At 36.9% G+C, this 12,177-nt stretch overlaps 1 protein-coding gene across 1 annotated transcript in view; it reads left to right on the plus strand.

Moving 5' to 3' along the window:
* Positions 1-5,599, plus strand: part of Prp31 (pre-mRNA processing factor 31) — an 84,871-nt gene extending 79,272 nt beyond the window's left edge. Inside the window, exons 8-9 of the mRNA XM_089634423.1 lie at positions 1,482-1,709; positions 4,577-5,599. Of these exons, the coding sequence (XP_089490549.1) occupies positions 1,482-1,709; positions 4,577-4,693 (345 nt within the window). The 3' untranslated portion in view covers positions 4,694-5,599. The remainder of the gene's footprint in view (positions 1-1,481; positions 1,710-4,576) is intronic.
* The last annotated feature ends 6,578 nt before the right edge of the window (positions 5,600-12,177 follow it).

Consider the following 12,177-nt stretch of genomic DNA (forward strand, 5'->3'; position numbering starts at 1 on the left):
TTAAGTATTATCATATTATAGGTAGGTACCTACTTACATTATTGCTTGACAGACCTTCACATAAGCAATTTCAATTTTGAAAATACCACATAAATTCTGAGCAAATTGAATTAATTGAACGTGAACAATTTATTATTAATACCATCGCCAAGAAACGATCTCCGATCAACTGCTTGGTAGGTAACTGTACTGACCAATACACCACCAACTATTATAAGAACGGCTGCCTAAATTCGTAATCATTTGAAAATAATAATAATGTATTTTTGAATGTTACGTGCATCATATCACATGCCAAATTATTATTATATATATATTAAGTACACTACTAACTATTATAAAAACGGCGGCATAAATTCATTATATCAGCTGAAAATAAGAATTACTAATACTGCACCTCGCGCGTTAAATAGTGCATAATTATTTACACCGCGTTGGAATTCAGACCATTTGAAATGCATGCAAATTAAGTTATTTTATCAGAACTGGCGCTCCGTACAGACTACAGGTGGGGGGCTAGGAACTCGTCGGCTTTTCAATTTAAACCCGTCCTGACCATATTTGAGAAATAATGTACTGTTCTGTAACCTGGTGGCAAACAAGATTTAAGCGTGCGTTACCATCAAATTATTGTTCTACTTATATCTTATATCCCTTACTTTTCAATGTTTACATATTATTATAATGTACATATACATGTACAAGCTGTTGAAAGAATACAAAACAAATTCTTAAGTTTTATAAATTTTAAAATGGGTATTCCAACAATTATGTTGAACCACAACACTCTGTTAAATTATATGAATATGCTCAAATTGTCAGACAGAAGAATTTTCACTGCCATGGTATTTCTATATAAAATTTAAAATTATTTATTTGATAGTCCGGTATTGCTAGAATTGATAAGCTTTCGGATTCCACAACGTAATACTAGAAGTCAGGATCTATTTTAGTGCAGAAATTCTGGGACTAACTACCATATGTATTCCTCTTTGTCCAGAAAACTAATGGAGGGAAACAATTATACCAAGTCAGTGGAAATATTCAATTTATCTTAAAACAAATATAAAATGTTGTTAATGAAGCAATTCAGTTATGTACAATAAATAATGTATATTTCTTAATATTCTGATGTAAAAGCCCCGAAAAAGGGCGTTGATAAATAAATAAATAAATTTCCAGAAAGATTTCAGTGGACATTTATTTTAAAAAAAGGCTTCGTACTTATGGTTTATAAATACGTAGGTAGGTATTTAAGTACTTACATATTCTTATGATTTCGGAGGAAATTTTGATTTTGATTTATTAAATAAGAGAAAATTAAAAAATCCTTTTTTGGACGCAAGGTCTACTGTTACAAAGGACGTATTATTTTTTTTCTTGGCTCTTAAGAAAGTAAAATGGCCGCCCCACCCACCCTAGAGATTTACTAGTTCCTTCAATGTCTCCTTTTAACATGGCTGTTATTTGTTGTTGTTTAGATCGACGACGACGCGTACCAAGAGGACCTGGGCTACTCTCGCGGCACCATCGGCAAGGCGGGCACAGGCCGCATCCGTCTGCCGCAGGTGGACGAGAAGACCAAGGTGCGCATCAGCAAGACGCTGCAGCGCAACCTGCAGAAGCAACAGCAGCAGTGGGGGGGTGCCACCACGGTCAAGCGGCAAGTGTCCGGCACGGCGTCCTCGGTGGCTTTTACTCCTATGCAGGTCAGTACATCATCACTATCTAAATGGGCTTGACTTGACTTCCTTAGTAATTCCAACAACGGTTACTAACTTAACCTAGACTAGAGTTTTCTGAACTATCCTCAGTTTCCCAACATAACCTAACCTAACCTAACCTAACTGTCCTAACCTGGGCACGGCGTCCTCGTTGGCTTTCACTTATGTGCAGGTCAGTACACCATCACTATCTAAATGGGCTTGACTTGACTTCCTTAGCAATTCCAACGACGGTTATTAACTTAACCTAGACTAGAGTTTTTTAAAGTATCCTCAGTTTCCCAACATAACATAACCTAACCTAACCTAACCTAACCTAATCTAACCTAACTGTCCTAACCTGGGCACGGCGTCCTCGTTGGCTTTCACTCATGTGCAGGTCAGTACACCATCACTATCTAAATGGGCTTGACTTGACTTCTTTAGCAATTACAACAACAGTTATTGACTTAACCTAACCTACAGTTTTCTAAACTATTAATGGTTTCACAACCTAACCTAACTTTCCTAACCTGGGCACGGCGTCCTTGGTGGCTTTCACTCCTATGCAGGTCAGTACATCATCACTATCTAAATGGGCTTGACTTGACTTCCTTAGCAATTCCAACAACGGTTACTAACTTAACCTAGACTAGAGTTTTCTGAACTATCCTCAGTTTCCCAACATAACATAACCTAACCTAACCTAACCTAACCTAACTGTCCTAACCTGGGCACGGCGTCCTCGTTGGCTTTCACTTATGTGCAGGTCAGTACACCATCACTATCTAAATGGGCTTGACTTGACTTCCTTAGCAATTCCAACGACGGTTATTAACTTAACCTAGACTAGAGTTTTTTAAAGTATCCTCAGTTTCCCAACATAACATAACCTAACCTAACCTAACCTAACCTAACCTAACCTAACTGTCCTAACCTGGGCACGGCGTCCTCGTTGGCTTTCACTCATGTGCAGGTCAGTACACCATCACTATCTAAATGGGCTTGACTTGACTTCTTTAGCAATTACAACAACAGTTATTGACTTAACCTAACCTACAGTTTTCTAAACTATTAATGGTTTCACAACCTAACCTAACTTTCCTAACCTGGGCACGGCGTCCTTGGTGGCTTTCACTCCTATGCAAGTCAGTACATCATCACTATCTAAATGGGCTTGACTTGACTTCGTTAGCAATTCCAACAACAGTTATTAACTTAACCTAACAATGGGATTATTATTAACTTAACCTAACCTATCCTAAGTTTCCTAATCTAACTAACAACTAACCTAAGCAATGTTTCCCAATTCAACCCATCTCTACTAAGTTTATTTTCCTACCTTATGTTTCCTGTTCTCTTTTTTTTTTCGGTTATCCTCCTCCAATCTATTATTACATTTTTCTAAAATTATCTGTTGCCTTTCAAAATGACCTTAATTCGTAAAATTATGAATCTTCTTAGTATCAAACTCCATACTAAATAATTATAGTATCTTCAGACCTTTCCACCAAGCGTGATATCTAATGTTAAAAGGGCTGTAAGAATCGAACTCGATTCCTCCGATTTTTAGCCAAGCCTATCGGTCTATCAAACCCATCGTAATTCTATATCTATTCTCCAATCTCAATTTCCTTCGTCTAATTTGGACTGTCTTCTACTACCTATATACTAAAATGGTTAAAGATTCAATTCATTCTTCATCTATTACAGGTAGCTTTACTATACGCATAGTAGTTTTCCAGTATCTATGGCTATCTAATTGGAAGGTTCTACGACCGCAAAATCACTTCGCTGTGTGTTTCTTCACATTCCACTATAAACGCGGCGTGATTATTTCAAATTGACCTAAAAACTTCACCTGGTTCAACATGCAAAGTGTGTGTGTGTGTGCTCTGCACTTTGCATACAAACTTAGGCTCTTTTCGATGACCGAACAATGCTATTTTGATGAGTTTGTTTTGACAATACATTACTCATGTTTGATTAAAACTCGTAGAAAAACAAAAAATCTCAATCTTCTGCAAACATGTTTTATAGGTTCTGTTAAAAATGCGTGCGTTGAAATCTCTTTAGAATGCTTAGGGCGGGTTGTGTGTTTTGGCACAGAATTTGAACAATTCCCCAAATAATATCAATAGAACTTGAATGAAACTTTCACCGAACTTGAAAATTTACTTTGAAATTTGCACAACCAATAATGATATAATAACAGAACTTGAAAATTAACTTTAAAATTTGATGAATTGCTTAAATTCTGTGACAATGAACCCATCCTTAGACTTTGTTAACCTATGCTCGTCCTTTCCTTTATTTCGCAATTGTTTCATTTCCTCTTTTATTTCTTTTAATGCTTGTAATTTTTGCAAATATTTCTTTTCTTCTAATTATTGTGCTTTCATTAGCTTCATTACCTTCCTAACGGAAGTCTTGGAAGCAATTTGGAAGGCTTTCAACATTAAAAATATAATTCTAATTTTTCCTCTACTTTTTAAAGTTAATCTTGCAATTGAATTTTCAATTTATTTTAACCTCCATTAACTTCGTACAGCGAGGAATCGGGGGATTATAATTGCGTATCCAACATCATGTGTAAAGAACTCAGATGTGGAACGAATGAATTATTTTCCGTCTTTTCAATATCCTCTTTGTACCTTCTTACATATTGTTTGATAAAACGTAAAAGGAGGTCAGCCATAATACTTCTAAAATTGCATCTATCAGCCATGTTTCAAATAGTCTCGGGATTGTTGCGGTTATCAATTACACAGCCCGATCGGCCATTGTTCAAAATGGAATAGCCAATGGAGATAATAGAAGATGAGATGGTGGCTTTAGACGTTGTTAAATCCGCCATTGTTGTTCCTCCACAGGGCCTGGAGATTGTGAACCCTCAAGCGGCAGAGAAAAAGGTGAACGAAGCCAACGCCAAGTACTTCTCCAACACTTCTGGCTTCCTGTCCGTTGGAGTTGGGAAGAAGACGACATAGGAAGAAAAGAAAGAACCAAGAAGACGATAACACGAATAAAATTAATAAATTGACTACATAACATTTTCTAAATGCTGTTCACAATAGATCAACATCAACACATTGTAAGAGATAATAAATAACAAGCAAAATGTTAAATGCCTACTCAAAAATACACGGAGAAAACTCACTGACAAAGAAATTTGCTAATTTATTAAGAACCTCTTAAAATTTTTTCGTTATCCGGTTAAAAACGAATTGATAGGTTTCCTATATTATATTCCTTATTCTACTATTAGTTCAATACCAATGAATTGTCGCGATGTCAGAACACGTGTTCATAAAAATCCTAACATTTTCGCATTTCGTCATTAAGTTAAGGGACGTATTTGACTAACTTCAACCAGTGATCCTGAAATTATTTGGAGTAAAAAATGTTAGTAAAATTTTGGAATCTGGTGACATTTTTGAAGTTTTTTAAATATTATTAATACAAACGCAGGTATGAACTCGTGTTCCGATATTGTTAACGAGCGAGGCGAGGCTGTTAACGCGGTTGACACCAGTCCCTGGGAAGGAAGGTACAATCCTTCTAAAGCTTTAAAAGACATTTAAAAAATATGTATTATAAAAAAACTTGCTGATTTAAAAAAAAATCATTTCTTACAAACATTCCCGGGTTAAGAATAATCTGACAATATTTACTGACATCACAATGAGGGGAAAATGATGCTTGTGTCGTGATGGAGGACTTCTCCTGCCACTAACCGGAAAATGTCGGATTTTCGGGATCAAAATCATTGTTTAGCCCTTCAGTACGTTTAACATTTTTGTTCAGTTTGCAATGTTTTCCTTGTATTTCAAAAGCGCTATATACAAGTAATTTTTTTAATTTTTCATGAACAAGTACTGTTTTAGAAACAAGATAAATTATCTTTCCGGTGTATGCAATTAAAATATACATTCTATTTCTAAAAAAAAAAATTTTAATATCAATCGTGAAAAATGTTGTCAAAAACTCTAACCACATTTTTACTTAATTTTTTACTCCAAACGTAGAAAAATTGAGAGAACTCACTATATAGAAAACACATTCGTTTTGTTTGGGAAATTTGTAAGAAAACTGTATCTTCACTCTTATGTCGTTCATATAATTAAAAATATTTTTTTTTTATTAACGCTGATTGTTACGATAGCGACAAGAATTATGAATTATTCATTTCTGTTATTTTTAGAATTTCATTTATGGCATCCGGTATAAATATTTGAGGCAAACTGGAAATAATAATAATTTTTCTTTCTAACGTCAAAAAAATTACGTATTTTTGCATGATAGAAAAAAAGATAAAAATACTTTTATAAAATATGGACGCCCGGTCATATATGACCCTCAAACGCTGGAGGGGTTAAAAGTGGAACTTTCTGAGATTGTGGTTAGAAGATGTTAAGGCGATGCCCTACGTAGTAATGCAAAATCATGTGTTTTTGGTTTGAAAATTTGGTCGCCTAGAAATGTTTCAGATGCTTTAATTAAATACTGCGAGTAGAATACACCTTGGCCTTTGAAATAATCGAGTGTTTTTTAGATAAGTCTTTTTATAAGCCCAGAAAAAAATAATTTATAAGGCCTATGAAAACTGCTTTGAAGTTCAAAATCTCCTACTTACGAACCCATTTTATGTTATGATTTTATTGTATAATGTGGCAAATTAAGCTATTTATAAAATGATCGAAAAAAAAAAATATTTATGCCTGAACATCCACAAAATAAAATAAAAGGCACTTTTTGGCCATGTTTTTTCCTTGCATAAATCAAAACAGGCGGATGGTGTTAAACGGGAATTCAAACCTTATCGCCATCTACGTAAGGGGTGTTATTGATAGCGGCTCGATTTAAAATATTACACGACTTAGTGCATCGCCTTAAATAAAGTAAGTATGTCCTACTCCTATTTAAGATCTGTGTGTAAGGTGTACAAATTTAGATGGATGGAAATATATAATAGGGACTAGGGTGATCCTCAATATGTAAAAAAATAAAATAAATCAAATGATTACTTTTTATAACTTTCTTTCAATTTTCCCGAAATCCCCGAAAATCCAAATGTTTGAATTCTTGGAACAGTGGAACTTTGGCACCTCCATTGTGATCTCACCACCGAAATACGAACACAATCGTAAGCCCGACAAAATTACAATTATAAAGCTGGGTCCAGACATGTTCTTTTCTCCGTACCGTACCTCCGTTTCGTATCAGCGTCGCGATCAAGAACGCTAGTTTGGACGCCCGTTCGGTACGGTACGGTGGTACGGCGTCTCGATACGGATAGAGGTACGCTCCGATCCATCGCGAGTCGGTTTTTCGACCCGTTCAAAGGCGATACGGTACGGGTCTGCGCCAGTCTGGACGTGTTCGCGGTGTGCATTGGTCGTGTTCTCTGTCACTACCCGAATCAGCGTGAAAAATGCAGTGGGATAACTATAATATATTTTTTTGCAACAATAACATTTGGCTGTCATCAGTTGTTTTGTTTTGCTCTATCTAAAATTAATTTTTTTCCATTCTATTTTGTTTTCTGGCCAAAAAAAAAGTGTAGTGTGTTGTGCCTTGAGGTTTCTTCTCCCTTCTGATCTTCCAGGAGTCACTTTTCGCTGCTGATTTCCAGATATTTATAAACTTTTTTACTTCTGTCATTTTTCATACTATTATTGTAGTTGTTTACTGTTGTGAATAATGGAGGGAGATTTCCCTCCTGGACCCCCTACAAAGCCCCCAGATCCCTCTCCGGACCCCCCAGACGGGGAAAATGTAGAAATTTCTGACAGTGATTCTGTCATTTTGACTTCTACCAAAAAAAGGAAATTTACTCCTTCTTCCCCAATAAAACTTGACTCGCCTTCGACTTCACAGTCCCCACCAGCACTTTCTCAACTTCCTCCAACAAACTTTTATTCTCCTCATTCCCGTAGCCCATTCATAGTATACGCCCAAAAAACTGAGCAAGGAAAAACCATCCACCCTCTTGAATTTGGCAAATTCCTATCAAATAGCAAGAATTTTTCAATCAAGCCTGGAGGTGTAAAAGCCGAGGGTCGCTTCCGAATCTCCGTCGAATTCCTCTCAGGGTCAGCTGCCAACAGTTTCATCAAAAATATCTTCATTTCATCTAATTCAAAGTTCAAGGCATATATCCCTACTTTCAATGTCACTCGCATGGGCTTGGTCAGAGGTATCTCGACCGATCTGTCCATCGAAGAAATTCTGTCTTCACTTTCAACCCCCCAACACATTGGCAATCCCATAAAAGCCAGGAGGCTAAATTACAAGGACTCCTCTGAGGGTATAATTTCTTGGAAGCCCTCCCAATCTGTCGTTATCACCTTTGAAGGTCAATCTCTTCCCTCCCATATATATTTATTCTTCAACTCATTACCAGTTGAAATGTATACTTATCCCACCACTCAATGTTTCAATTGCTGCCGTTTTGGTCATACCAAAGCTGCATGCAGATCTCAACCCAGATGTTTTAAATGTGGAGAAAACCACGCAGCTGACCAATGTCCTTCTTCATCCTCACCTAAATGTTTTAACTGCTCAGGCTCACATACAGCTATCAACACATCTTGCCCAGAACAATCTCGCCAAAAAAATATTAAAATTTCTATGGCCTCTCAGAACTTGTCTTTTCTGCAGGCTTCTAAACTATTCCCGCCTGTCAAAAAATCATTTGCTGAGGCTTTATCCAGCAACTCCTCATCCAACTCTCTTCCCTCCACTACAACAACTTCTTCTCGTTCAACTAAATTCACATACAAAAACGCTATCTCTAAACCGGCTCCTGGATACGATCAGCCACAACACAACTCACTGCTCTTAAATCCCAATGGTTCACCTCTTTCAAATGCCACAAATGGGTGTGCAAATAATTATAATCCGTCCTCAATGAACTCTCTTAAACTTTCTGAAAAACTCTCCCAAGACAACTCTTCATTTATCCAAACTCTTATTATGCTTCTAATTGACCTTATTTCTTCTCAAACTAATCTACCGTCCAACGCTGCTACTATTATTTCCACATTAAAATCATTTATTCAAAATGACTCTTCAGGATGTCAGAATACTTCAGTGGAATAGCCGAAGTGCTATTTCTAACAAATCTGATCTCCTTAACCTATTAAATTCCAACATTATTTCTTTGGCTGCTATCTCGGAGACTTGGTTTACTCCATCCACCCACTTTAATGTGGGAGGGTATTCCTGTCTCCGCGACGACCGCCCGGAAGGTTCGGGCGGCGGTGCTGCCCTTTTTATTAAAAAATCCATATCATTTTCCCCAATAAATAATATCAAACCCCCCAATGCTGACTTTCAAATGGTTGCAGCTAAAATAAAGGACACATCCTTTATTTCAGTCTATCTTCCCCCAACAGCCCACTTCAATAAACAAACTTGGTTGCAAATTGTAAGTCAACTAAGCCCTCCTTTCTTTATATTAGGCGATTTTAATGCCCATTCCCCCGTCTGGGGTTCTGCTTTCTCCGACCGAGATGGTCGAAGTGTGATGGATTTCCTAGATCAATCCAACCTTTTCCTTTTGAATGACGGATCTCCTACTAGGATCTCACGCCCCAGCACAAACCCCAGTGCAGTGGATCTATCGATATGTTCTACTAGTCTGGCTTCTCTCTCCTCGTGGGTGGTGTCCCCCGACCCTTGCTCCAGTGATCATTTCCCAATCACCATTACTTATCAAACTTCTTTCCAATCAGACAAGTCTCATATTTCGACAAAAATTAAAACGAAACACACCAAATGGGATGAATTTAACTCTCATATGGACAAGTTCCTATTAAATTCACCCGCCACCGATATATTTTCCGTCAAAGATGATTATAATAACTTCAAATCAATGCTCATAACTGCAATAAATAAATCAAATCCTCCCCCTAAAACTAAATCTCTCAAAAAACTCCCTCCAACTCCCTGGTGGGATGAGGAATGTTCCAAAGTAGTAAGAATTCGGAAAGCTAAATCTCTTTCCTATCGTTACAATATGACTATGGAGAACTATCTTATATACAAAAATGCTGAATCCAATGCCAAAAGGGTATTGAGGTCAAAAAAAAGATCTGGGTGGTACAACTTCTGCAGTTCAGTATCTCCGAACACTCCAATTTCGGAAGTTTGGTCTATGATCCGAAGATTTAGATCCTCCTTCAGTTCACCATCTCCTCGAGCGTCTCATTCTAAATGGATCGATGAATTTTTGGACAAAATTGCCCCCCCTTCTGTACCTAACTTAGATGAAATAACGCCCATCTATAATACTCCTATGTCTAATCATTGGCTAGACTCTCCGTTCACCTTAATTGAGCTAAAAAATTGTTTATCAACAGTCAAGGACTCATCTCCAGGCAGAGATGGTATACCTTACAGCATAATCAAAAATAGTAATGATAATGTTCTAAATCACTTCTTAAGCATCTTAAATAAAATCTTCCAGACTGGTATAATGCCTGATGACTGGAGTTGTCAAATAATCATCCCTATTTTAAAAACAAACAAATCACCAAATTCTGGATCCAACTACAGGCCAATCGCTCTTTCATCCACCCTCAGTAAACTTTATGAAAAATTAATTAAAAACCGATTAGAATTTTTTGTCGAGAGTAAACAGCTTCTCTCTCCATCTCAATTTGGATTTAGGAAAAAAAAATCCACTCAAGATAACCTTGCCATCATCAGTACTGATATTAATTTATCAATTTCTAAACAGGAAGTTTGTCTTGCCGTCTTTATAGATATAGAAGGCGCCTTTGACAATGTTTCCATCCCAATCTTGAAAAAAAAACTTCTAGGCCTTGGCCTTCCCCCCATGTTTGTTCAATCTATTATTAATCTATTTCTAGATAGAAAAATTTTCATTGAACTTCCAGATATTTTTCCTCAAAGTAGGTCTATTTGGAAGGGTTTACCACAGGGCGATGGATTGTCCCCCTTACTGTATAATATATACACATATGATATGCATGTCGCTATTCCCCCACAAGTAAAAGTTATTGAGTTCGCAGATGACATAGCTTTCTTCTTATCATCCAAAATCATCCCTCTCGCCGTCAAATATCTTAACGAAGCCATGAATGCCCTTTGCACATGGCTCACGTTAAATGGTCTTGAACTTTCAATCCAAAAGACTCAGTGTGTCACCTTCTCAAATCGCCATAAAAACCCCCCCGTTCAAATTTTATTTAAAAATTCTCCAATCCCCAACGCTTCTGAAGTAAAATTTTTGGGAGTAACATTTGATAGGAAACTTAAATGGTCTTCCCATATTAATAATTTAGTTACTAAATGCGAAAAAAATTTAAATATCATCAGATCATTATCTGGCGTTTGGTGGGGTGCTCACCCTACTTGCATTAAGTTGCTTTACAACGCACTTATTCGAAGCCATCTTGACTATGCCTGCCCACTTTTTAGTACTGCCTCAAAAAATGTACTTGATAAATTAGACAAAATTCAATCTAAATCTTTGCGAATTATAACTGGAGCGATGCAATCGTCACCCATCAATTCCCTTCAAGTAAAATGTTCTGATCCTCCTCTTTATTTAAGGCGTCAACTATTTGCTGACAAATTTGTTCTTAAATGTTTAAATTCTAAATGTCATCAGGTTATCCCCAGCGTCTCGTTGTTCATTCACTCAACTCATTCATCTACAATCAGAGCTTCAACTAAACCTCTTCCTGACATCTGTAAAAATTTTAAGTCTCTCTCAGAGCTCCACATCATCCAAAATGATCTACTTCCCTTATACAAACTAAAATATAGTCACGTCACCCTATCCCCGACAATATTAGAAGGGATCGGAATCTTTAAAAGTCATTCCAATCTCCCGGCCCGAACTGTCAATAATATGTTCAATGACATTATTTTATCTAAATGGCCCAACTTTTCTCTTTTATTTACTGATGGATCCAAATCTCCCGACTCTCCTAACTGTGGTATAGGTATTAACGTTTACCACAATAATTCTAATGATAGAATATTTCATTCAATTTCAAATCAATTTTCAATATTTTCAGCTGAGTGCATTGCAATAATAGAATCTCTCAAATATATAATCAAAAATAATTTTGAACATTCCCTCGTTCTCTCTGACTCTCTCAGTTCCCTCCAAAAACTTAAATCCAGTCCTCTTCTTCATCCTGATGATCATTTTGTATGCCTTATTCGAGAGATGATAGCCTCCATTCAAAGCTCTGGTAAAACTGTAACTCTGATTTGGATTCCTGGACATGTTGGTGTCATGGGTAATGATATTGCGGATGCCTTGGCAAAACAAGGAGCGTCCAACCCTGTTGTTACCCTCGTAAACCACATTCCCCTATCTGACATTTTTTCCATCATCAAAGATAGATCCCGCAATGTTTGGTCGGAGTATTGGCACATTGCTAGTCAATCCAAGGGAGCCTGCTATGCCTCAATACAAAGGACTATTCCA

This window comes from Hesperophylax consimilis, chromosome 8 (genome assembly GCF_061612785.1).
Source record: "Hesperophylax consimilis isolate HC1 chromosome 8, BYU_Hcon_1.0, whole genome shotgun sequence".
In the NCBI taxonomy this organism is placed as follows: Eukaryota; Metazoa; Arthropoda; class Insecta; order Trichoptera; family Limnephilidae; genus Hesperophylax; species Hesperophylax consimilis.